Below are 24,342 nucleotides of genomic sequence, written 5' to 3' on the forward strand. Positions count from 1 at the left end.
GCATACTGCTGTTGTGCGTGAGAAATCCTGTATGCCTAGGTCCTTAGTACACTTGCAGTACACTTCGTACAACTGTACACTACTCCTCGTGTACACTTGCAGCTGATTTTCTAGGCAATGACTATTAGACTAGGGCTGCCTACAAACTTAATCAGCAGCTTCAAGTGGGCAGAGAGGGCAGGTCTTTTCATCGTCTGGTAAAAAGCCTGTTTTTCTGTGGTCTATCAAGTGAGCTATGCTACTTTAGCAAGAAAATTCATCTCTGCATGCCCGTCTCTTGCTGCGTCCTCTCGGGGGGGGCCAGGCGCCGCAGCAGGGCGGGCCTGCCTTCTGCTGTCCGTGCAGGTGCCGTGGCTGAGAGGCGGCCTGTCGCAGGGCAGAGCGTTGAGCAGCGCCCGGGGCCTGCGGCCCACACCGCCAGGGCTCCATCCCCGGCCGGGGAAGCGGGAGGGGCCGTGCGGCGCCAGCGCGGGGCCGAGTCCGCTGTCCGCCCCCGGCCCTATCGGGCAGCTCCGCTCACGGGCCCCGCCCGGCCCCGGGCTGGCGGGCCCGCCCACGCCGCAGTCCGCCCGCAGGATGGAACCGCATCTGGGCTTCCGCGGCCGCCGGGCGCTGGTGACTGGGGCCGGCAAAGGTGGCCGGGCGGCGGGGTGGGGGCCGGGCGGGGGCCTGGGGCCGGGGCCGGGGCTGACGCCGATGCCGTCTCCCCGCAGGGATCGGGCGCGCCGTGGCCGTGGCGCTGAGCAAGGCCGGGGCCCGCGTGACCGCGCTGAGCCGCACCGCGGCGGACCTGGAGAGCCTGGCGCGAGAGGTACCGGCCGTCCCTCCTCGCCCCCCCCCCCCCCCCCGAACCGCCTTCCCGTGCCTCGGGACAGCCCCTCCCGCCCGGGATAACCCTGAGCCGGGGCCCCGCGGGCCCCCCGACCCACGGAGTCCGCCCTCGCTGCAGTGCCCTGGCATCGAGCCCCTGTGCCTGGACCTGGCCGACTGGGACGCCACGGAGGCGGCGGTGGGCGCGGCGGGACCCTTCGAGCTGCTGGTGAACAACGCGGCCGTGGCGGTGCTGCAGCCCTTCCTGGAGGTGACGCGGGCGGCCCTGGAGCGGTGAGTGCCTCGGCCTCGGCCTCCCCGCACGGCCCTGGGCTGTGCACCGGGCCCGTGGTGCAGAGGTGCTGCCTGCTAAGTCTTCGCAGAAACTGCAAATGTCAAACGTTGTGGCAAAGCTTTCCAGAAATCGGTGTCCCTTATTGCAGGAAGCAGCTGGTGCACTGGCACCAGGCAGGCTGACACACACTCTTTTAGAAATGCCTCATGTTCACTTTCTCAATGGTTTGTTGTTACTGCTTCTGCCTGCTTTCTTTACTGTGTTGTAATACTTTACATAACCACCTTTCACCCTGTAAACATCAAAAGGAAACCAAGTAAAGCTCTGACACTATCCACACTGTTACTGAGTAGCCAGAACCTGCAGTTTGCCCTCTTCGATGGTGGTGTGCAGCACCATCCAGCCTACACGGGAGAGAAGAGTGCCTTTTGCTGTTAGTCAAGCTCAGAGCTTCCAGTCTAGCTCCGACTTAGTCTCTGCTAAATCGAAAGGCAGAGTTGTCAATAAGACAATTCCAATATAGAGACGACAAAGCCAGGTAAGAGAGTATAAAACCGTCAGGATGGGAAATTTGCTTACTGCAATAACATGACTTTTTTTTTTTTTTTTTTCTCAAAAGATCCATAGTTCCAGTTGGGGGTAAGCTTTAGAATACAGGATATGGTGAGTCTACTTCCTTCTGAGAAGATGGGTCATGCTTTGTCCCTACATTAAAAATGGCTATTGTGGACTTATAATAAAGGATTCATTTGTGACTAGAATTTAAAATGCATGGATTCTACTAAGACCATTCTGCAGAACTAGCAGATAAAAATCTGACCAAGGAAGGACTATGTGGCAAATAGAAGAAAAGCTGCTGCTACCCATCTTACAGTAGATTTGCTATTTTAAAGCCTTGTGAAGGGTTTGATTGAGCTAAGAAGTCACTGGCTGAGGCCCAGGGCTCACTGTTTAAACTTTAATAGAGGAACTACGTTAGTCTGCTAAAGCTCAGAGTCCTGCTAGAAATGTGACAAGGCACGAGTGCACCTCCCCCTGCACGCTGAATAGTTTACATCCAGTGAACGGTTTAGTGCTGAAAGCATGCCTAATCCTTCTCGCTAGTCAGTCAGCTAGCATTTCTGTCCGTGTCCCAGAGTACCACCAGTGCTTCCAGGATACCAGCAGCACTTGTCCTCTGCTGCCTCCCAAAGCTCCTTCTCTCTGACCTGGACTGCAACCACTTTGTAACTTTTAAATTTGATTTATTTCTAGGTCTCTTGATGTGAATCTTCGGGCTGTGCTTCATGTTTCCCAGGTGAGGAAGAATTGTCACTGCAGTTGTCTCTGTGAACAGTAGTGACTAAGTTGTTCTGCATAGTGGAGATAAGTGTCTGCTGTGGGGGCTAAAGGGACTGCAATCCAAAGTTAACCTGACAACTTGCACATACAGCCCCTTCACTCTCCTGCTTTGACTCTCAACTCTTGTAAGTGGGAGGCAGTGAGTACTTACTTCCTCTGGATGTTTTTGCTCTTTTGGTTACCATAATAGCCCAGCAAGATTCCTACTGAATGAAATAATGATTTCTCCTGTTAAGATTCTGGCATCCTTTTTTTTTTTTTTTTTCCTCCCCTCCCTCCTCCCAGATTGTTGCTCGGCAGATGATTGCACAGGGGGTGCCAGGTGCTATTGTAAATGTTTCCAGCCAGGCATCTCAGCGTGCTCTGCGGGATCATGCTGTTTACTGTAAGTATGTCTAGCTTTAGCAGCGCCCCTCTCATTTTTGACTGGAGACCCACAGCCACCAAGGTGCTGGCTGCCAGTTCTGGGCGGTAGAATACTCCTGCGTGGTCCAGACCAAGTGCTATGCACTTAAATGCCCTGTTTTTCCCTTCTCTTCAAGGTTCCACAAAAAGTGCTTTGGATATGCTGAGCAAGGTAATGGCAATGGAACTGGGACCCCACAAGGTAGGATTCTTCTGAGAGAAAGAAAAGTCTGAAAGCTGAACCTGAGCATTTCCTCTCAGAGCAGTCCGGTTTGATTGTTTGTTGCTCTTGGTCCCAGATTAGGGTGAACACTGTGAACCCCACAGTGGTTATGACCGACATGGGGAGAATTAACTGGAGCGACCCTCAGAAATCTGCTGCCATGATTAATCGGATTCCACTGGGGAAGTTTGCAGGTCAGTGGTGTAGATTTGTTGCCAGGCTGGGCTCTTTTGTTGTTATCCAAGCCTTCCCTCTAACTGACATCACAGCCATAGGTACCTTGCTACTTTTGTGGACAAAGTCACAACTCTGCTGAATGGCTGTGGTTGAATTCCTGAAGCATTTGATAAGAATCAAATGGGCAACAATCAACCTTATCTCCCCTCTTCTACGGCCTTCTCATCTTAGAAGTGAAATGCACTTACTCTATTGTCCATAAATGTGAGCGGGAGGGGAGCATAGGTGCTTGCTGTGAACTAAGTATCATGTAATCACAACAAGGACTTTTTGATGCCCAGCTCTCAGCCACACCATCCTGTATACTGCATCAAGCACAGTTTGGGGCCCAGGATATCTCCCTGCTCCAATTACATGTGGAGGTCAAAGACATACCTCTTGGGATGCTTGTTTTTGTAATACAATTTGAGGGGTGCATCAGGTGTTCTCTGTGTTTGATTCCAGAGGTGGATGATGTGGTGAACAGCATTCTCTTCCTGCTGAGTGATAAGAGTGCTATGACAACTGGCAGCTCACTGATGGTTGATGGGGGATTTCTTGTCTCCTAAGATGATACCTGCATTTCACACCTGGCCTTAATTTTCATACTAGTACTGCATAGATGTAAACTGGACAGAAAACAGTGACACAGACCCAGTCTTGCTGGAGAAGAGGGGCAGCAGGGCTGGAACCTGTATGAGAAGTGAGGCAGAAAATTACCTTTAGAAGGCTGTTTATATAATAAAGCTCACGTACGCTGTCATGGAGAATGTTTATTGCACCAAATAAGGTTTTATCTTGTCACTCTACATGATGATTAGAAATTGGACCTGTCTTTCTTCCAACCCTATTCCCCCCCCACAACCCTTCAGAAGCTCTCCCTGTTCCACCCAAATCCATAAAGCCCACCTGCACTTTCAGTGGGAAGGGAAAGAAGAAGTTAGCAGACTCCTCATTGCTTCCTTTTCTGTCTTTAGTAGAAAAAAACAAAACAGAGGCAACAACCACAGCCCTGCTCTGCAGAGACTGGATTTGGGGGGGAGGGGGGGGAGGCCCTGCTAAAGACTGATGGGGGGGAGGAGCAGCACCACGCTGTCCTAGGCTGTGCGCACTCAAAAAGGCAAATACATTGATTGCACAGAGCTGTTTCACTCACTGAGTTTGGCTAGTACCCAATAAAGCACCTAATGATTAGTTCTTCATCTTCATAACTCATTTACTTCCACCCCTTCCAGGGCTGGTTATGATTTCTTTAACAGTCTCAGGCATGTATCTGCTAGAGCACCAATTTGTTAACTGTTAGCCACGGTAGGCTGGGCAAGGAGACCTGACCACTCTCCCAGCTACTCTTGTCATTCAGCACCTTTCGGATCAGCTCCCTCCCCACTCCACAAGGATCTTTACCACCTGTTTCACCTGCAAGTTGAAACCAGGTGTTTCCAGGACAGGATGGATGTCTCAGCCCTTTAAGTTTGGAGTTCAGGAGAGCCAAAACAGCTTGTTGCCCCAAGGAGCTACCTTGTCTTCCCCATTGTACCTCCCCTGGGGGCTGTACAGCCCCCAGCTAGTCTCCTGCCCCCACTGCCCCTTCACATCAACACTGACGTTAAATCAAAGAGACATTTAAAAAACACTGACTTCATACATGATGAAGGGCCCTACACATCCCAGCCCCCTCCAGAAACACCCAGCTAATATGCAATCTGTCAGAGGACAACAACATGCTGAGCCAGCACCTAGGCCACAGCCCTCAAAACACGGTACACTTTTTGCCGGGCTTCTTCACGGGCGGTGGGCAGAGCACAGCCCGGATGGCTTCATCAAACACCGTCTTCAAGCCCCGCTGCGTCAGGGCAGAGCACTCGAGGTACTTTACCGACCCTAGGGGAAAGAGAGCTCCAGCTCAACCACTCCAGTCCTACCAGGACATACTGTCCCTCACCCACTCCAAAATAAAAAGCTCAATGCCACGGAGATCTGTCAGCACTTGAGACTCACCAATCTCCCGAGCCATGGCCAAACCTTGGGGGTAGGTGATGGGGGCCAGTTTCTTATCGCGTAACCTTTCAATGGTGTCCTTATCATCCCTCAAGTCCAGCTTGGTGCCCACCAGGATGATAGGTGTATTTGGGCAATGGTGTCGGACCTCAGGGTACCACTGAAACAGAGTGACATTGTAAGAAAAGTAGCTGTAGCAGTAGATGGCAACCATAAGGATGCATTTAACTATTAGGAAGAAGGTTCTTACTACTATCTGACATGGTGGCAACACCTGAACAGGATACTTCTGCCTACTGTTCTGAATATGCTTTGCAGAAAGAGATTGGTGCAGACGTAATAATGAAGGCACTGAGACATGGACTCATGACAGACACTGCCAGCCAACTCAGCACACAGGGCTTCCCTTAACTGCATTTTAGCTTCTAGGACATCCCTTGTCTTCTTCAAGATGCAGATTCAAAAAGGCAAAAACTTAGCCAAAGAAGTCATGAATAAACAGTAGGCCCCTCTATGACTCTGCAGACTATGACCTTCCCTTATCAAAACATGACTGCTAGAAATTTTGGGCTTGTAGGTGTGCTGCTGGGCAGGGCAGGGGCCTTCACTGTTTCCTCTCTTCCACTGTTTCACCCAGAAGGAGAATACTTTACCTTGGCTCTGACATTCTCAAAGGAGGCTGGACTCACAAGGGAGAAGCAGATCAAGAAAACATCCTGTGTGGAAACAAGAGGGTCAGCTGTGTAGAAAGAAACAGCTAGAGATAATGGAGGGAGGGTGGAGAGGGAGCCTTATAGAGGACAACCTCCTCCCACAAGCCAGGACTGTGGCTGTAAGAAATTTTTCCCATTAAGGGTGCTCAACTAATTCAGAGAAGGAAGGAATTGACTTTTGAGTGTATGACTTCATCTTCTTTTACAATACTGGGCTCTGCATGTTAAGAGCTTGCAGCCACAAAGACCTTAACAGTGCTATGGGCTTCACCCCTGGTAGGGGGGGCCACGTAGGAATTGCTACAGCCAGGGAATCACTGCTAGTGCAGCCCAACAGTGAGCTGTGCCACTGAGAGAGAATGGGAAGATGGAACGTGGCTCAGCTGCACAGCAGCCCCACGTCATTCCTTTCACTTGAGCCTTCCTATGGTACGCATAACTGTTCAAACACCGTTACAAAGCAGGGACTAGAATAGGACAATCCCTGAGAAATGCAGATGTGATACTTCTTAAACAACCAGAATAATGGCTGCAGCTGCAGGAACTTAGCCTTTCCTCAAAGGAAAGAAGGCTGGCTGTCCTTGGGAGCCTCCCTGTCCCCAAGAGGCAGCAGTTACAAGTCAGTCCAAGCCCAGCACTCACCGTCTGTGGATAGGAAAGAGGCCGCAGTCGGTCATAATCTTCCTGCCCTGCTGTATCCCAGAGGCCTAGGTTCACTGGCTTTCCATCCACCATGACATTGGCAGAGTAGTTATCAAACCTGCCGAGGAAGAGTCTCCATGAGTGACAATCTTCTTGTGACCCACACATCTCTTTATACAAAATCCAAGGAGGCAGTGAATCAGGAGAGGACAACGCAACACAGCTCTGGTGGGGATAGTCTGCCCTCCTCACACACACAGCCATACCCACCGGCATCTGCTCGTGTGTGAAGTTCACAGTCCAATTTGGGACAGCCTTCTCCTCACCTACAAAATCAACTTATACACACATGTGCATACAGAGCAAAAAGCAACTGAAGCCCAAGGCCATTACTCACACGGTGGGGATGTATTCTCCAGGAAAGGCATTTGTGGTGTAACTGATCAGCAAGCAGGTCTTCCCTACAGCTCTGCAGAGGATAAGAGTGACAAGCATAAAGAAGGGTACAGCAGGAAGCACCAAGGCAGTAAAACTCACCCTTCCCCCATCCAAAAAAGAGGTTAGGTAAAAAGTTACCATGTGAGAAAACAAACCTGTAGCAGGCTGGAATTCTCTAGCTGTCAGGGACCAGGCCTGAACTCACAATGTGCACCTTGCCTGAACACCTACCTGACCCTTTTCTCCTCCACTCCTTTTCTCCACCCATTCAGCCTCAGCAAAACACCAGGCAAAGTATATTTGTTCCAGGAACCAAAGGAGAGGGAATATATTTGTGTTCCGGGGCTGTGTTGGGCTGTGCTAGGCTCAACACATCCATAATAACCTAGCAAACTGGGTAAACACTGGGTGTGAGGTGAAAAAACATGCAACAACAAAGAATTATTCAAGCTCCTCAAATATAGGAATTCAATGTCAATAAATACAAAGGGGAAAAGATAAGTATCCATAAACAAAAATGAACTTTAAAATTGACCACTGTCAGTTTGGAAAGATATTTTGGCATCAGTGTAGATCACTGAAAATATCAGCTCAGGGCTTTGCTGAAGGCAAGTGGGATTGGTCAACCCAGAGGTGGCAGCTAGTAGGGGTTGGGCCTGGTTGGCAATAGTGTAAGTATATGAAATTCAGTTAGCCCAGTAGGATAAGGAGAAAGCTTAGTTATAAGAACAGAGGAGTACCAGGAGAGAAAACAACGTATTTATCACTGTGAAAGTTGGGAACTGCAGACAACCTTCCAGAGAAGCAGATCATGAGTGACAGGGAAAGCTGTCTGTTAGAGGCCTGAGTGAAGCTGAATAGCCAAAAGAGCTACAGCAAATATCCTCTACCCAATTCTATAACTGGAGTGACGTAAGCAAAGACTTCAGGAGCAAGCGAGAGACCCCAGGGGACCCCACAGTCCTGCACCAGGATGACACAAAGCACAGCGAGAACCACTACAGTAATCCACCCAGCGTTTCCCCTGGATCAGGTCCCCTCTCTTGGAGAGCAGGGAGGTTGTGCAAGGAACCACTACACTGACTGGCCTGACTTTCCTCCTGAAATGTGACCTCTCTCCCACCAAACAGGGAAGTCACATAATTCACAAAAAACACACACATCTATGATTAAAGTGTTTTGGTATCCGAAGTCATTTAGTCTCTGCACTGTCAGTTCGGTCTTAAAGCAAAACACCAGACTGCAAACCTTCAGCTGAAGGCCATTTCCAACGTGCTGTGCCCCCAGTCGTTGCTCTCCCCTCCACAATAGGGCTGTGCTGTTCTGGTGGGTGGCTCTTTCTCCTGCCCTCCTCTTTAGCCCCACAGGCTAGAAAGATCCTGGAAGGCCTCGGTCCAAATGTGTATTTGAAGGGGTAGCATGCGTGGGAAGGTGGAAAGACCAGTCCCTGCCTAAGACCAGTTCACATTTAGTTTTACATATCTCAGCTCTACGCTTGCTGCAGTGATCAAAAAAGCAAACAGGAATTACGAGGAAAAACATGCAGGATAAGCTAGGCAAAGTTACGAAGCACCATAAATCTACTGCATGCCTGCATCTTGCATACAGATGTGTTCTCAGAAAAAAGGCATATAGGAAAGGCCTAAAGAAAAGAGCAAGAAGGATGACAAGAGGCACATGGTGAAATCAGAATCAGCATTTTCAACTTGGAACACAAACAACAAAAGGAGGTATGAGAGAAACCTGTGAACGTCAAGATTTTTAGGGAGGACTTTGTGATGAATCACACTTGTATGACAACAAATAGCAAAATACAGGCATCTAATAAAATAACGAGGAGACAGATTTAAAACCCAAGAAAAGGTATTTGTTCTCCAGGCAGTACACCGCTACATGCGAAACTGAACAACGTTAAGAGACGAAGACCCAAGTTTATGAACTGAAGAGGGAGCGGGACGCACTGGGCAGGACTCTAACGGCCGCCGCTGCAGCAAGGCCCCGACCTCCCGCCGGGAGACGGCGGTGGCGGCGCCCGCTCGGCCTCGGCTCGCCGCCCCGACGCTCATGCCGGCGGGCGGGCGCGGGGCAGGGCCCGCGGCCCGGGCGCCCCGGCTCCTCAACCGGCGGCCGCAGCCGCCGCCTGGCGCGTCTCTCTGCAGCGCCGCGGCAGCCCCGCAGGTGAGAGGCCACGGCGGGCCGGGCCACCGCGGCCAGGCGGGCACAGCCCCGCCGAGCGCCCGCCCCACCCCGCCCGGGCCTCGCGCTCCAGGCCGAGCCCGGCCTCGCCTCCCGCTGGCGGAGCCGGCTCTCCCGGGCCGCGGGGCGGGGCCGCGCCGGGCCCTCCTTCCCTCCTTCCTTCCCTCCCTCCCTCCCTCCCTTCCTTCCTTCCCGCGGCGCCGCCGGGCCCGGGCCCGCTTTGTGCAGGGCTGCGGAGGGTCGAGGCGCAGCCGGGGCGGCCCCGCCGCCGCCGCGCACTCACCCGTCGCCCACCACCACACACTTGCTCGCCTGCATCGGCCCGCGATGGCGGCGCCGCCGCGACTCCGCCGCAGTGACAGCCCGCGCGGGCGGGGCGGGGCCGAGCCGAGCCGAGCCCAGCCGAGCGCGGCCGAGCCCAGCCGAGCCCTGCGGCGGGGGCGGGGCGGGCGCCGCGCCGGGCCCGCCCCCCCCGGGGCGCGGGTCTCCCGCCGGCGCCGCGCGGCCGCAGGCCTGTCCCGCCGCCGCGCTCTGCCGGGGGCCGCCCGCCGCCCCCACCGCGGGCCCAGCCGACGACAGCGGAGCCCTCTGCAAAGGGCGCTGGAAGAGAAAGGCGGAGCGCACGTGTAGCGCCGTCCCACCCCGCTGCGGGATCCAGCCCGCCCCCGTCTTCCCTTTCTCCGGGCAGCCATCGGCTAGCTCCCGCTGCCCCCGGCTGTTAGGAGCATACCGCCCCTAAAGGGCAAGTTACTTGCACGCCGCCCCCTGAAACAGCACGATGGGTGTTACCGAGAAACGTGCAGAGGACAGGTCCCACACTGCGTGGGCAGTCGCTGAAGGACGGAGCTTTAAAACGCGGTTGCACTGTAGCCGCAGATTTCACCATCATCTGCCTCGAGATGCTGAGGAACAAAGACGCAACAGCAAAAATCCTGCATAAGGATGACTTTTGGGTTCCTTCACCACTCCCAGTACTCTGCCAAGAACAGAGATAACTCATGGAATGGTACTGTCTCAAAACAACAGGCTTTGCTTTTCCCTTGCCTGCTGGTCTACAGAGCTGCCTAGCATCCACAGACTATCTAGCGCTCAGCACAGGCTCTCTCCTCTCCTTGTGACTGGGGCATAGGTTCCCAGTTTCCTTGCTTTTACCTTAGTTGAGAACCAAAATTTGTAAACGTACTTAGCTTATCCACCTATAACAGCCTTTTACCTCCAGGACAGACTAGCAGGATCTTCATGAAGGTACACAGCCGCAGCCTCCTCCCTCCACATCAGCCAAACATCCAGCTTGTCACTGTCTAGTGTTATGGCAAAATGCAAAAGCTCTTTATTAAAAAAGCAGAGCAAAATCAAGTATGAAAAATCACAAACACAAACCAACCAGTCCACACCGAAAGTTTCTTTTTCCAGTTGCCTCTTAAAATATGTACCACAAGTTCATTTTTCCCACCACAGACTCGCTGGAGAAACTAACAGGAGGCTCCTATACTGCTGGCTGACAGAGGTCTCCACTTTCTCCAATTCAGACCCTCACATCCCTTCCCTTTCTCCATGCCACATGAGGACTTGTGTTGCCAAGAAAAGGAAGCACCTTTTCCCCTTTGTGCTCTGAGAAGCAACTCCTTAGTGGTGAGTCAGAAGCATTGCTCCTCTCCAGGGTAAGGACCAGAAAACAGCACTCAGCTCCAGGATCCTGAGAAGCCAGCAGGACAGTTTTACCATTCGTCATAGTAGAATGAAGTCCTGTTGCATTTTGGCCACAAGAACTCCAGCCAAGGGCTGCAGTTCACAAGCGAGGAAGCACAGACAGTGACCCCCAGCACCCCACCCTTTTCAATGCCGGTCGGTGGTGTAGAGGCTTGAACCATGGCCAACACCCAGCTGTCCAACAAGGACATGTATAGCCACTGCACAGCAGTGTCCCTCTGTGTAGCTGTTTCTATATATAATGAATGCTGCCCATCACTAGAGCCAGAGCCACGGGGAGCAGGGTAAAAGAGCCAAAGTGAGTCCTGTCAGCCACTGCTTCCATCTGCAAGCACTGGGTACAAAAGCACACGAGTAAGATCTGGTGTTTCCAGCAGCTTTGGGACCTGACAAACAAAGTAAATAGCTCCCACCTACAGGGAACTGTAAACGCTGCTGCCCGTCATTCTCGGGTTTCACGGTGAACAGCCCTGGCATCCAAACAAATGCTTCAGAAGGACTGCTGCCCAGGAAACATCCAACCCCCTGGTAATAACAGGGTGTACCAACAGACTGGGGCTGTATAAAAGGACACAGAAACTACTTCAAATGCTGTAGCAGTGCAGGGGAAGGGCTCCACATCATGAAGTCAGACCCATGAGCCTCCATCCCAGCCCTGGATGGTTGTTTCGTCCTCTCCTTTATGCAGTTGGGAGAAAGATTTCTGAAGAGCAAGAGCAATTTTCTGTGTTTGCAAGCCTTCATGTCACCCCACTCTGACAAAACTGTCCCCCTTCGAAAGAAGGGGCTGTACCTGAGTTGCTCACCCTCTTCCTGACAGCAGGTATCTGGATTCTTTAAGCCATGCTCTCATTTCCTAGAACTGTGGGTTCCCAAGGGAGAGCCCTGCACATATGCCATGATGGCATTCTGCAAGAAACTTGCTCGCTGGGCCTCTTCTTCCCTCATCCTGGAGATGTCAGCCTCTTTCATTCTCAGCTTCTCCAGCAGCATAGAGATTTCACCTTCTTTGTCCAGCAGCGCTTCACGGTGATTACTTGATAGGGCTGTGAAAGAAGAGCAGCATCAGTAAAGAAAGTTAGGGTGTCCCTAGAATAAACAGGAACAACTCATTACAGACACAGCAAAAGGCAATGGAAGCAGGATGATCAACAGGCACACGAGAGAAGCTGCATGAGACAATGTGAGAGGTTTTGCACAGACAAGATGTTACACTTCACTGGGCAGAAAATCCAAACATTTTGCTTGCTGTGCAGCATTGTGTAGTTAATCTGAGTCTTGGTCTCCATAAAATGAGGACAAGAATCCCTACAAATACATCAGGATGGAGGGTACGATTCATAATTGCACGCACAAGCACCGTTGTCACTACCTGTAAGCGTAGCTCAGTTCCAGGCCCACTGTAGCATGACCCAGCATTACCATTTGAGAAGCATGAAAGGATCCATCACCTTTCAGCTGTCTCTCCAGGGCTGAAATCTTCTCTCTCAGCCCTTCCTGTGCTGTGCGTTCAGCCTGCAGGTGTCCAATCTGCTCCTGTAATTCCACTTTCACTTTATTCACCTCTGTCACTTTCTCCTCTTCTTTACTGTTAAGGTCCTGACACACAAAGACAAATCATTGAATAACAAAACAACTTCAGCAACTCATTCTGCCTCTGTGGTGACCACATCTCTGCTCTAGTCCTGCAAATTACCTGCTGAAGTTCCTCTAGCCGCCTTCTGAGTCCATCAGCATGCAGGCTCAACTGATTGGCTTTGGTCTGGGCCTCAGCAACCATTTGTTTTTGCTTAAGGCAGCAGTTCTGAGCTTCATCCCGTGACTCAGTCATCAGACGCAGTTTCTCTTCTAGGTGTTCTAGTCGTTGCTGCTGTAAGACACAAAGGAAAACGAAAATACATCACTCCATTCCTGTGAAGGGATTCTCCCCTTTTTGTTCCCAACACAGTGAATCCTTGGTTGAGTCAATTGGCACTGAAGAACAAGCACAGGGCTTAGCCGTAATAGATACGGCACTCCTCCCTTGCATTCAGGAGTGAATCTAAGCAGTTTTCTGTTGCCAGGGAAAACATTATGATGGAGATGCTGCAAAGCCCAGCTCACTCGCTGAGAAACAGAGGCATGTCCTTGGTAGAAGCACCGATGCTACCGCTGGTGTTTACAACTAATGGTCTATCTTCCTCCATATCCCAAATGGTTCAGAAACACGGCTGTATGCAGCTAATCAACTGCTGTGTCCCACCACAGACACACATGGCAGTTTGTAACTCAGTAAAGCATTTTCTTCTGTAATGCTACATATAAGTAAACATTCTAATAGTTTTGATGTATTCTCCTCATCCTTTGTTCTCTTTCACAGGGTGTTGACTTCGCTGCCATTTTCACAAAGTTCAATTCTACAGTGACTTTTTTTTATCCAGGAGCAGTAACCACCTGTGGAAATTCCTCTGAGTCCAGAGAAACAGGACCAGCCCACGAAAGCTGCTGTTGAACAGAAGGATTGACATCTACCTGTTAGCTTCAAAAGCTGGCAACTTAAGTGAAATCTGCTATGACGATATCCACATCAATTCTGTTACTACTGAAAAGCAAAGAGCAGGTGGGGATAGTGGTTACATTCTGGAGACAATTCAAAACAGACTTTTCAGGACTCCTTCCTCAGAAATCACACTATTTGCAGGCCAGTGAAACCCAGAGTGGGGAGTTATTCAGCAGTTCCCAGAGTCAAAAACATAGGTTAGGCAGCCAAATCCACTCCTTCCCACACAGGCAGGGCCCTCAGACAGGTCTTGTCCTTACCTCCTCCAACCGTGCCCGATTCCGAACTTTTATTAACTCCTCCTCTGCCTGGCCTCGCTCAGTGAGTGCAGCTGCTTTGACTTGGCTGAGCTCCTGCCACAGAAACACGAAAGATCATTCCCGATGGAGAAGCTGCATCACTGCAACACTGACCAGGAAACAGCAGCTTCCAGTCGCGGGCTACAACATGACACGGCTGTCTCTCTCACTCAGGGGCAGGGAAAACAAACCCAGACTACATACCAATGAGAATTTCAGTTATATGAGGGCAAGTAACGGGTGAAGCTTTCCAAAGACAGGGGAATAGGAGAGGGCAGCGCTGGATCTAGCTGGGGGAACAGATAAGGAGAAATGTGCTACACTACTTGGGACCACATGGGAAACCTGTGAAGTCAAACCCTGGTAAGAATCTAACTGTGTTCAATGGAAACTTTATTTTTGTTCAGTCAGAATCTACAAGTTTTTCCCTGGAACTTTCTCCTTCCTTAATCCAAAGCAGTAAAAATAATTTTAGCTGGTAAACTGCTGTTTTCTGTTCCTCCCTACAGCACATGGCAATCTTTACATAGGTCAGCAATGAAAGACTCCACAAAGCTCTCCTGGCAGCCTTCTCCTGCCACCGCTAACGGAGCATTTCAACGTGCCCGGAGCATGCATTCTCACCTCCTCCAGAGCTATCCTGATGGCCTCCAGCCTCTGGATCCTGTCCTGCATGGAACGTTCACTTGCCTCAATGTGCTGTGTCATACGATCCACCTGCAAAGCAGTGGAACCATTTAAGCAAATGCCAGAAAACCACACCTATCTCCAGGCATAGCAGCACGGCCATTCGGCATGAGAAAGAGCATCCTCTCATTGACCCACCTGCCACCAAAGAAGAAATCTTACCTCCCTCAGAGCTCCACTAGGAAACTGTAATATAGATAGAAATCTCTCTCTAGAAACTGGGAACTTTAGACAGAGATCCCTTCCAGGCCAAGATGAAAGATACAGAGTCCGAGCTCTCATCTTCAAGTGGTACAAAACACCAGAGATTCATTTTCTAGTTGTAATGTGGCAAAAATCTTCCTGGCCTATATTTTTTCTTACAAGATTTCAAAATCTTCAGAGAAATCTATTGGTATAATTTTATTTTTGAGAGATTTCACACCTCAATAAACACTCCAAAGAGAGTTGATCACAGCCTCTTGTCCTGTCCACACTCAGACAGAATCCCCCTGAAACATAACAGAGAAGGAACTAGCAAGCTGAGCCCCATTGAAGGATTGGTTGTATATAGCATGCATGTCTCGATTTCCTCCATTAATGCATCTTTATTTCAGTGAGCACGACAAGACTGCATATTCATAATTACCTCTTAGCAAGTCTGACACAAGGGCCAGCCTCCAAGCCTCTTTTGTAGAATCACATACCACTCTGGCCCATACTCTTGCAAGCTACGAAATCTTACTAGCTAGTAGAATGTCTTGTGATCTCTTCAGCTAGGCTTTGCTTGTAGAAATGGCCTACGATTCCCACAGTAAGTCTGAGTCCACTAATTTTTAAACTTGTTTAAGAGCAGCTGACAGCAAACAATGACCTCCAGTGGCACCTGTAGGTCAGGACCAAAGAGAGACTAACCTCAGGATGCTGCAGAAACCCCGTTCTTACCTCTTTTAACCGAAGGGATTCCATGTCGTCGAGGCTTTGTTTAAATCTTCTTTTCTCCATTTCCAGGCGTTCTGCAGATTTAAAACAAACATATCACAATTATGGCAATCTTGCTACAAAGCCTGTATTTATACTCTTATCACAAACTCTCCCACCTTTTCTCCTTGACTGCCTTGCATCACCAACTCATGGACAGTAATCCCAACCCATAGGTGTCCATGAGCTGTTTCTGCTCCTCCACTCACCCTCAGCCTGCACAGCTCGCAGCTTCAGCTCTGCTGTTGTGTTGGTCAAGTCTTGTTTTACCAGGAATAGCTGATCCTGCTGGACTTTGCACTTCTTCTCCAACTCATCCACCTACAAGGAAATTACCACCACAAAGGATTTTCTTTTCCTATTAACAGAGAAAGTTGGCTGTACAGAACAATCAGCAGAGACATAAAAAAAGATCAAAGTAGAGGACACATACAGAGCAGAAGCGAACAACGTTCAAGTTCTGCTTCTCAGCCTTGGACTTGCTTTCCTACCTGGTTTCTTAGAAGCAGATTTTTCTCACTGGCAGCAGACAAGTCACGCAAAAGCTTGCCTTCCCGATCAATGCCTTCCTGCAAACAGAATCAAAATCACCTTAGTTCTTGCACTGCCAACCTACTCCAACCACCAGCACACCCAACTAAATCCATCCTATCCCATGAACACCATTGCTCCTCTCCACACCAAGCACTCACCTATCTAGTTTACACAAGAATTTTTGTCATGGCAGCTGTGATTAACCCACTAGTGGTAAAAATAATGCTTGCCTAGCCCATCCAGCATCCCCCAAATCTTCACAAACCAGATACGACCTGGAACCCTGCTCTCAAACCTAACTAGGACTTATCCATCTCACCTGCTTTTGCTGCTGGAGCTCCATAAAGTGGCACTCAGCCATGCTGGTTTGCTCCTGTTTTGCAGCATTCAGCAGCTCTCCCAGGTTGTGCACCTTCTGCTCAGACAGAGCCAGGGCAGCTTCAGTCATCTGCAGCCTATACAGAGAAACACTTTCCAGAGTCCTTTCCAAGGGAGACACTTCCAGTGAGCTCTCTGCACCACATGGTACAAGATGTTAACACATACTTGGCAGTGCATGAAATCAGACTACCTAAATGAGGCATTTTTTTGCCCTGGGAAAGGGACACTGCTTATCTCTGCACCCGGCAGCCTCTGCAAGCAGTGAGTGACCTGGGACTTCTCAGAGCCTGGTGTTCTGGTGCCCCATTGCGTTTCCCCTGTGTTGTCTTCCACGAGCTGTTTTCCCCACCTGGACCCCTCCAGGATCTGCCCACTCTCACAGAAGAACAAAGCTGGCTATTTTATACCACTGCAAAGTTGTTTAAAATTAGGGACATAAATTTAAACACAGGTAGCAGAAACAATTTGCTTACTCTGTACATGAGGGACATGTCCACACTGAGGCATGGCTTAATGAAACTACCTTTACCTGACAGAATTGAGCGAGTCAGGCTCATCTGTGTTTGAAGTCTAACTGCTGTCATGTGCATATGGCTCTACAAAATCTAACACTGCTTTTGGGCAGCTCCACCTCATCGTTCCTAAGCACACAATCTTGCTGGTCAGGTTCCTCTGTATCTGCAGTGACTCTCAGAGGATACTGCCAACTGCCAGGGGAAGCAGGTACGGACTCTTGCCAGGCTGTAAACTGTGCAAGGAACGTGCCTCCATCCCATCCTATCCCCACAATCCTTTTTTTTTTTCCTTTTCACCCTCTGTAATTCACTTGCTCTTACATCAATGCACTGTAATTTTACTTAAAAACGGGCTAAATATCTAGCATGGCAAACCCAAAAGGCTGATCTGACCATAGCTTCTGGATACTCCTGCAGAACTAAGTGAAACAGTAAGCCAGCCACTCTACAGATTATCCCTCTTTTTAATAGCTCTGCTCAGCACTACCTATACAGCACAGGACAGCAAGAAGGCTAAGGATTTCCTCCTCCGTACTTGGCTTTCAATGAATTCATAATGGAGTGCTGCTCATCCAATGCTTCCTGCAGCTGGCTGACTCGTGCTGCAGATGTTCTGCATTTGGGGGTGAAAAAAGAAAGGGGGGAAAAAAAAAAAAAAGGGGGTGAGTAATTTCTGCCAGGAAATAGAGAGGGTCTGAATCTGCTATCAAAAAGCAGAAAGCACTCAGAAATTCAACTCACCTGCCACTCTTAGCTATTTCTTCTTTCTGTTTGTCTATAGTGTCCATCAAATCCAAGAACTGTGAACAAGGCAAACATCACTGAGAAAGTGAACTGCATCAGCTTGAATCCTTTAAATTTCTCATCTTTCTCTTCCTAGTGACAGCTGAAGACAGGTCAAGCTACTCTACTGAAAGCAAACATACTGGAGGTTTGACAGGTTCATTAGCACATCTGACTGAGGTCACCAACGACAAGGACTCTGCACCATTAGGTGTCAGAAGGCAACAGATTCATATTTCTAGGTTTTCACCACTTGGAAAATATCAAACCAGTTGTAAAAAGACGACGACGACATGAAAGTATGAATATGGGTGAAAAGAAAAAAAAAAAAAAATCACCAAAACTCCTCCAGAATCCAGAGTTAATATGTTCACCAGGGCATGTGTCTATACACATACTGTCATGGATTCGATTCCCGGGCAACCTAGCTCAGAGGAAGTACCTAATTCACTAAACCATGCTGTGTGCCCACCCAAACAGATGCACAGGCAACTTCAGGTACACAATCCTGTCACTGAGTGTTTCATGAGGACACTGAGGGAAAGCACAGGATTCCAGCTGCCCCATTTGAACTGTCAACGCGTAAGACTGCTGACCTGCTTGGTCTTCTCATCCTTCAGACTCAAAACCTCCTTGCTGAGTATGTACGCTCGGTTCCGGGTCTCAGTTAGGATAGTCTGACGGTCTTGGTTGTGATCCATGGCTTGTTCTGATGCAGAGAGAGCAGGAGAGCATGCACATGTTTCTAATGCAAGACAATAGCAAGCACTGCTGGAAGAGACAGCACTCAGGATGACATCTGGTATCAGAAGCACCAGGACAGTAGCCCTTCTTAGGCTGGCCCATGCAGAGAGATCACTCTCACCTTACAGACACAAGGTGGGATGGGATCAAAGAGAGCAGTGTATATGGGGTAACCAACACCCCAGCCACGGGAGAGCCATTCAAGTCCACTGTGGGTAGGACAACGACAAAGGACATGCTGCATTAGCTATATCCAAACTTGGCTACTCGGAGGCAAACTAGAGACCCAAGTTCTTCCACAATCACATGCATCTCCAATTCAATATAAATTATTTTCGTCCCTCTTGCTGGCAAAAGTGACACCTCCAACCTGACCAGCGCTCATTAAAAGATAAGAGGAAGTGAATGCTGTTGAGAAAGGGAGGGGACGAGGGATAGCTCTCTTCTAGGCCAGCAAGCACCCTATGCCCTTCAAGTGCTGAAACAGGAGAGGAGTTAACCGAGTCTTTCCCATGCAACAAGTAATACTTACCCACTGCTCTCAGGATGTCACTAGGAACGTTGTTCCCAGCCAGCTCCAGCCTCTTCAGGGTCTTGTTGCTGTGCAGGCAGTTCAGCAAAGCTCGACCACCCAGAAGCCCAATATTATTCCAACGCAAATCTATACAGAAAGCAAACTTTCACCCCGGTAGTCACACATCTGCTGAAAAACACAGGGCTCGAGAGAAACCATTCTCCTTATACATCTACAAGCATGGCTAACTAATCTCAGATGGTCTCAGCACAAACACAGGTGAATACTGTCTCCCTTTTCAAGATGAATGAGAGGGAGGGAAAATGACAGACAAAGCAGGAAAGGCAAGGATGAATCTTAAGTGCAGTAAAGTGCAGGAAGTCATTACAGTTCAAGTGCAGTTCAGGGGTAGGCAAGTCTGCCCCTTACATCTTCATCTTATGAGCCTTCCTTCCACAATCTGTGGATGAGAAAGAACTGGCACTAGAGCCACATTTTCCTGAAGGAAATTCTAGGAAAATTCCTTACTAAGGACAAAGCAAGTCTCAGAGTCTGGCATGAGGCATGCCAACAGCATTCACAAACGGGAATGAGCCCATTCCCTCCTCCGCTAAAAACTGTTCTACTCCCAGCACACAATCTTCATCTGCAGGTTTGGTTCCAGAAATTCCAATTACAGTTCCCACTCTCCACAAGCCACGGGGCTGCAACCTCTACTCCCTGCACAAAGCCTGCGAAGCACTCCAGATTGACAGGAATTGGGAATGACACTGATCCATTGGCAGAGAGCAGGGCAGGCTGCAACGAACCTGAAAATGTACGTGTGTGTGCATGCGTATATGTAGGTGGACAAAGAACTAGTCACTCTTACCCAGCTCCTGAAGGCTGGCATTTTGTTTCAGTGCCATGGCCAGCTCTCCGGCCCCTTGATGGTTGATCTGGTTATTGCGCAGATCTAGCCGCTGGAGAAAGTTGTTTGTTCCCAGTCCTTGGCAGAAAAATGAGAAGCCCTCCTCCCACACACCAAGGCTGTTCCATTCCAAGATTAGGCTAGGGAAAAATCAGACAGGATTAGAGTTCATGGAGTAAACGGACAGTTGCAAGAGCTTGACTGTTACCTGGATCACGGTACCCGCTCAAACACCCAGCTCCCCTAATAGAGACTCAGTTTCAGAGAGCAGGATGCTGCTAGGGCCCTGCATCCTCAGAAGGGGCACCTCCAGGTCTCACTCCTTCACCTGTCCCATCCCTCATAAGAAATTGCACCACTTGACATTCCTCCTACCCCAAGAAAAAACACACCCTCAACCCTTTTCTAACGTTGTGCTCCATCTGGCAGGAATAACAGAAAGAGAGGTAGATACAATTTTTTACCTCCGGATGGATTTGTTCTGCCTAAGAAGTTTTCCCAAAGCCTCAGCTCCCACGGTTCGCAGGTTATTTCCCTGAAACAAAATTCCCAGGTGATCAATAGGCTATGCCCTTTCCCAATCCAGCTATCCCATTAAACAGCACCAGGTGCACCCCAGCTGTAATGCAGATTTCAGTCCATCAAAGATGGTCTGAGTAACATTTGTTTCACACATTGGTCAGCTTTCCAGAAAAGTAAAGACCACAGGAGGGACGGTGGATACATACACCGTTAGTCTTGTGAGGCATCATGACTGAGAGCTCACAAAAACCGTAGGATAGCACAGGATCAGCATGGCCCACGATGGGATGGAAAACACTGATTCTAGATAAGCAGAATCATTTCAACACACTTCATTAAAAATGGCTCAGCTAGCACCAGCACAGACAGGAAAGAAAGGTGTGATGCAGTTTAGGATCATAGATTCAATGGAATAGCTACGTGCCAGAAGAATATAAACAGAAAGTCCCTCTCACAGTACAGCAATCATCACATCTGAAAGTGTGCGCTTAGTTCCATGCCCCAGGCTAGCTGAAAGACACTGGCAAGTTGGATAAACTCTACAGAAGCACAAGTCAAACAACTAGTAATACAGAAACCCAAAGAAAAGTCTACGTATGCCTCATCTGACCAAGCAGCAACTGACGAAAGATACACAGAAATAAATTTCTATGAAAACAGAGTAACTGAATAAAACCGGACAAAGATGAGCTGCAAAGTAACTTGGAAAGTTGTGACATGGTGTTAGGGAGGCAAGAACTGAGTCACCTGAGAACAAGAACTTTACACAAGTACACATCTTTTAGAACAACTGATTAAGCTTGTGCTCATATTTCCTTCCCCACCTCTTTGTCTTAATCTTATTTGAACAGACTCACCTTCAAATCCAAAGATTTGACTGTGGTGTTGGAGCAAAGACCATGCAACAGAAGTTTTACACCTGAGTAGAAGAAAACCCAGTTGTTTATTTCATACGTGCAACCCTCTGCCTGAGCTGGAAGAGAAAGCCTCCTTTCAAACAGCCAGCTCAGAAGATGTGTCTACGATAAAACATACGACTTAATAAAGTTGTACGTAAGCAGTTATTAAACTGCTGCTGGAAAGTGCGAGTCTGAACTTTCAGGGCAGGAGATTTTTTACACATCCTCAGCCAAAGAGGTGCCTAGGTAAAGAACTGCATGTCACCCTAGGTACCTTCCTAGTACAGCTATGAAAATAGCCTGTATCCAGATAGGCCACGCAGACAAGACGCTGGCTGGCTGGCTTACTTAGCCCCTGCTCGTGCAGTAGGCACTGAGTAGGGACTCATTTTACATCCTACAGAATCCTCATCCAACGCTTGCTAGATTTAACGATTTAGCGATCGCATCTAGCCGATCATCACCTGAATCCTCCTGTATCAGCAGCTGCCACCAATCCCGTCTACGCAAGGCCAACAACAGCAAACACGCTCTCAAAGATGTAGGGGAAACACCTCTGGCAACCAAGGGGTTCACGACCAGCTTCAAACTACGCCGCCACCTGCCTGTCCTGCCACAGACCAGGCAAGTTCACCTGCCTGAAGCAGGAATTCCCACTTCCCCAGCGCCCTGCCCGCCAGCTGACGATCCGGGATCCACCGTGACATCTTCACCGCTGCCAGGCCCCTGCTCGCCCGCAGGCTGCGGCACAGCCGCTCTGCGGTCAGCGCCCCCTCGGTCAAACGTCCGCGGGCCACCGGAGGGCCTGCGCGGCCCCGGCCGCCGAGCGGGAGCGCAGGCGCCGGGCGCGTCCCCGCTGCGCCGTTCCGCCTCGCCTCCGCCTGCCGCCCGCCCGGCGTGAGGCGGGAAGCAGGGAGCGGCCCCGCAGGCGCGCCCCCCGCCCGCCAACAGCCGCCCGCTGCGCGGGCCCCGCGCCCACCTTCCTCGCTCAGGCCGCAGTCGCCGAGCGCCACCTCGGCGAAGGGCGCGGCGCCGGGCAGCAGCCGGCCCAGGGCGCCGCACGTCTCCAGCGAGAGGCTCTGCGCCGCCAGGTCCAGGCGGCCGCGGCCCGGCGCCCCGCCGAGCTCCCGCAGCCGCCGCAGCACGGCCTCCTGCGGCGCCGCGCCGCCCGCCGCGCACAGCCGCGCGTAGGCCCGCCGGAACTCCTCCATGGCCGCGGCGCTGACCCAGCCGGACGGCGGAGACGCCGCGGCCCCGGCCCCGCCCCCGCACGGCGCGCGCTTCCGGGAGGCGGGGGCCGGCAGCGCGCGGCGCCATGGAGGAGCGAGACGGCGGCGGCTTCAGAAAGGTGCGGCGGGCCCGGGCGGGGGGCTCAGCCCCGGGCTGCCCCCGCTCCGCTCATCCGCTCTCCTCTCCGCGCAGGAGACCGTGGACCGGCTGCTCCGCTTCCACTTCCGGGACGGGAGGACCCGAGGTACCGGGGGGGGGGCGGCGGGCGGGACGGGGCGGGCCGAGCTGGGCCCGGGCCCCGCCTTCCGTAAGCGCTTTGTCGTTGCAGTTAACGGCGACGCGCAGCTGCTGATGGCGGAGATGCTGAAGGTCTTCGTCCGGGGTGAGCGCGCAGCACCGACTCCCGGTGCCGGGCCCAGGGTCAGCCTGAACCGCGATGGGGGTCTGTTACCGGCTCGAGGGCCCCCCCACCCCAGCCTCACGTGGAAGGGCACCCCCGTGCCCCCCCCCCCGGAGCCCCCAGCCAGCCTTCAGCTCATCCCATCGCGCTGCAGCTCTGCTGCCGCACGGCAGCCACAGCCGTGACCCCGCTCCCTGCACCCCGTGGGGCCGGTGAACGGCCTCTGCCAGCAGCTGGGCCTCCTCGTTCCGTGGCACTACGTCTTCATCCCCAAAAACCATCCCCGACACCTCGTTGGGGCCGCACGTGTAACAGCTCTAAGACCCCTCTAACAGCTCCTTCCTTACGCTTGTACTGCAGAAGCGGCGGCGCGAGCAGCACGGCAGGCTCAGGCAGAGGACCTGGAGAAAGTGGATATTGAGCACGTGGAGAAGGTGCTGCCACAGCTGGTATGTCACCACAGAAGCCAGCTGCATTTGAATAGGATAAGGATGTGGGGCTGAAGCAGCTTAGTCCTCTTCCTTTTGGGAGATGTTTCGGGCACCCAGCAGATAAGCTCACTGGCTTGCTGCTCTCTCCTTACAGCTTCTAGATTTCTAGAGGCCTCATGAAGCACACGTGGCCTGCCAGCAGAAGACCCTGGCCTGACAGTGAACATCTGGATCATCCTGAGTCCAGCCCTAGGAAGAAGAGTCAACTTTTTTCTTTCTCTGCCATTTTGCTTCTGTTTCCTCTCCCCTTTACCAAGCACAACAAAGCCCTAGGCAACACTGCTGTCAGATGCTGTTTTTGAAAAGAGGCTGCCGCACGCTTGTTTTGGTCGGCTGCGTAACTGATTTCCATCTTGCCGCCTTACTCCTTTAGCAGTAGCCTGTACTTCACAGCACAGTAAGATGCTGTTGCTTTCTCAGCTAATGTGAGAAACAGGTGCTGCTTCACAGAGATGCATTGGAAAGACTTAATGGCTGGAAATGTCATCCAAACTTCAGGCTCTCATCGCCTCAGCAGGCAGCTGTGGCAGAAACTTTAGGTCCAGCTCCAAGCCTGTCTAATGAATAGGTTGTTAACAGGGGCTCAGTCACAGGCTCTTGCCAAAAGCAGGTAACTGATCTTTATTTTATAAATAAACAGTGTCTGTCCCTCACTACCTTCCAGTATTTCTTCAGGGCTGTGACATCAAAGAATGCTTGGAACCTTTTAACCATTTGATATTCTCCTCAGAAGCTGCTTCCCCTCTGCTATAAATTTGTTCTCACAAAGAAACATCAATAAATTAAAACCGAGTCTCCCTCCCTTGTGTAGGCTCTTTGCTGCAATTAATCATCGAAAGTCAAGTTGCTTCAAAGACTTGCAAAGTTTCCCCCTCACCCACTCTCTTCTCTAAATCTTTGTAGGACGAAAGGAAAAAGGACAGAATAACAAACAGCATGTGTGAGAA

At 50.8% G+C, this 24,342-nt stretch overlaps 4 protein-coding genes across 11 annotated transcripts; 2 read left to right on the forward strand and 2 right to left on the reverse strand.

Annotated features, from left to right (window-relative positions):
* Positions 1-251: 251 nt before the first annotated feature.
* DCXR (dicarbonyl and L-xylulose reductase) lies at positions 252-4,053 on the forward strand. Of its 2 annotated transcripts, none has more exons than XM_054846124.1 (8): positions 252-615; positions 714-811; positions 950-1,104; positions 2,360-2,402; positions 2,732-2,831; positions 2,989-3,053; positions 3,151-3,268; positions 3,756-4,053. In XM_054846124.1, exons 1-8 carry the CDS (start codon positions 267-269, stop codon positions 3,857-3,859), a joined length of 1,032 nt encoding a protein of 343 aa, XP_054702099.1. In that variant the 5' UTR covers positions 252-266; the 3' UTR covers positions 3,860-4,053. The 2 variants fall into 2 exon arrangements, with proteins under 2 accessions (XP_054702099.1, XP_054702100.1); XM_054846125.1 differs by having other exon boundaries at positions 461-634.
* Positions 4,049-9,868, reverse strand: RAC3 (Rac family small GTPase 3). The gene is made up of 6 exons (XM_054846126.1): positions 9,561-9,868; positions 7,041-7,112; positions 6,644-6,761; positions 5,942-6,004; positions 5,289-5,448; positions 4,049-5,171 (listed from the first exon to the last, which is right to left on the reverse strand). The coding sequence occupies exons 1-6, from the start codon at positions 9,593-9,595 to the stop codon at positions 5,041-5,043; spliced, it is 579 nt and encodes a 192-aa protein (XP_054702101.1). The 5' UTR covers positions 9,596-9,868; the 3' UTR covers positions 4,049-5,040.
* Positions 7,043-22,612, reverse strand: LRRC45 (leucine rich repeat containing 45). Of its 7 annotated transcripts, none has more exons than XR_008579703.1 (18): positions 22,254-22,611; positions 21,233-21,294; positions 20,318-20,388; positions 19,815-19,993; positions 18,962-19,090; positions 18,282-18,394; positions 17,644-17,702; positions 17,438-17,515; positions 16,326-16,461; positions 15,964-16,041; positions 15,682-15,793; positions 15,437-15,507; positions 14,450-14,542; positions 13,787-13,879; positions 12,684-12,857; positions 12,439-12,586; positions 11,781-12,033; positions 7,043-7,112 (listed from the first exon to the last, which is right to left on the reverse strand). XR_008579703.1 is itself a non-coding variant. In XM_054846104.1 (17 exons), exons 1-17 carry the CDS (start codon positions 22,483-22,485, stop codon positions 11,837-11,839), a joined length of 2,025 nt encoding a protein of 674 aa, XP_054702079.1. In that variant the 5' UTR covers positions 22,486-22,611; the 3' UTR covers positions 10,580-11,836. The 7 variants fall into 7 exon arrangements, 5 of the variants coding, with proteins under 5 accessions (XP_054702079.1, XP_054702084.1, XP_054702082.1 ...); XR_008579702.1 differs by lacking the exon at positions 7,043-7,112 and adding an exon at positions 10,580-11,690; XM_054846104.1 differs by lacking the exon at positions 7,043-7,112 and having other exon boundaries at positions 10,580-12,033.
* On the forward strand, positions 22,483-24,194 carry CENPX (centromere protein X). The gene is made up of 5 exons (XM_054846127.1): positions 22,483-22,622; positions 22,697-22,748; positions 22,833-22,886; positions 23,265-23,353; positions 23,490-24,194. Exons 1-5 carry the CDS (start codon positions 22,590-22,592, stop codon positions 23,502-23,504), a joined length of 243 nt encoding a protein of 80 aa, XP_054702102.1. The 5' UTR covers positions 22,483-22,589; the 3' UTR covers positions 23,505-24,194.
* The last annotated feature ends 148 nt before the right edge of the window (positions 24,195-24,342 follow it).

This window comes from Grus americana, chromosome 18 (assembly GCF_028858705.1).
Source record: "Grus americana isolate bGruAme1 chromosome 18, bGruAme1.mat, whole genome shotgun sequence".
NCBI lineage: Eukaryota > Metazoa > Chordata > Aves > Gruiformes > Gruidae > Grus > Grus americana.

Excerpts from the sequence above, each read along its gene's own strand:
- RAC3 (XM_054846126.1), bottom strand. The coding sequence starts at position 9,595 with ATGCAGGCGAGCAAGTGTGTGGTGGTGGGCGACGG. Across the intron at positions 6,005-6,643 it reads CTCTTTCCTATCCACAGACG|GATGTTTTCTTGATCTGCTT; the intron begins GTGAGTGCTGGG and ends GTTTCCACACAG. Across the intron at positions 5,449-5,941 it reads TTGAGAATGTCAGAGCCAAG|TGGTACCCTGAGGTCCGACA; the intron begins GTAAAGTATTCT and ends ACTCTGTTTCAG.
- LRRC45 (XM_054846104.1), bottom strand. The coding sequence starts at position 22,485 with ATGGAGGAGTTCCGGCGGGCCTACGCGCGGCTGTGCGCGGCGGGCGGC. Across the intron at positions 15,508-15,681 it reads GCGAGCTGTGCAGGCTGAGG|AACGCCTGGAAATGGAGAAA; the intron begins GTGAGTGGAGGA and ends TTAAATCTGCAG. Across the intron at positions 14,543-15,436 it reads AATCCCTTCGGTTAAAAGAG|GTGGATCGTATGACACAGCA; the intron begins GTAAGAACGGGG and ends ACTGCTTTGCAG.
- CENPX (XM_054846127.1), top strand. The coding sequence starts at position 22,590 with ATGGAGGAGCGAGACGGCGGCGGCTTCAGAAAG. Across the intron at positions 22,623-22,696 it reads ACGGCGGCGGCTTCAGAAAG|GAGACCGTGGACCGGCTGCT; the intron begins GTGCGGCGGGCC and ends CTCTCCGCGCAG. Across the intron at positions 22,749-22,832 it reads CCGGGACGGGAGGACCCGAG|TTAACGGCGACGCGCAGCTG; the intron begins GTACCGGGGGGG and ends TTGTCGTTGCAG.
- DCXR (XM_054846124.1), top strand. The coding sequence starts at position 267 with ATGCCCGTCTCTTGCTGCGTCCTCTCGGGGGGGGCCAGGCGCCGCAGC. Across the intron at positions 812-949 it reads TGGAGAGCCTGGCGCGAGAG|TGCCCTGGCATCGAGCCCCT; the intron begins GTACCGGCCGTC and ends CCCTCGCTGCAG. Across the intron at positions 3,269-3,755 it reads TCCACTGGGGAAGTTTGCAG|AGGTGGATGATGTGGTGAAC; the intron begins GTCAGTGGTGTA and ends GTTTGATTCCAG.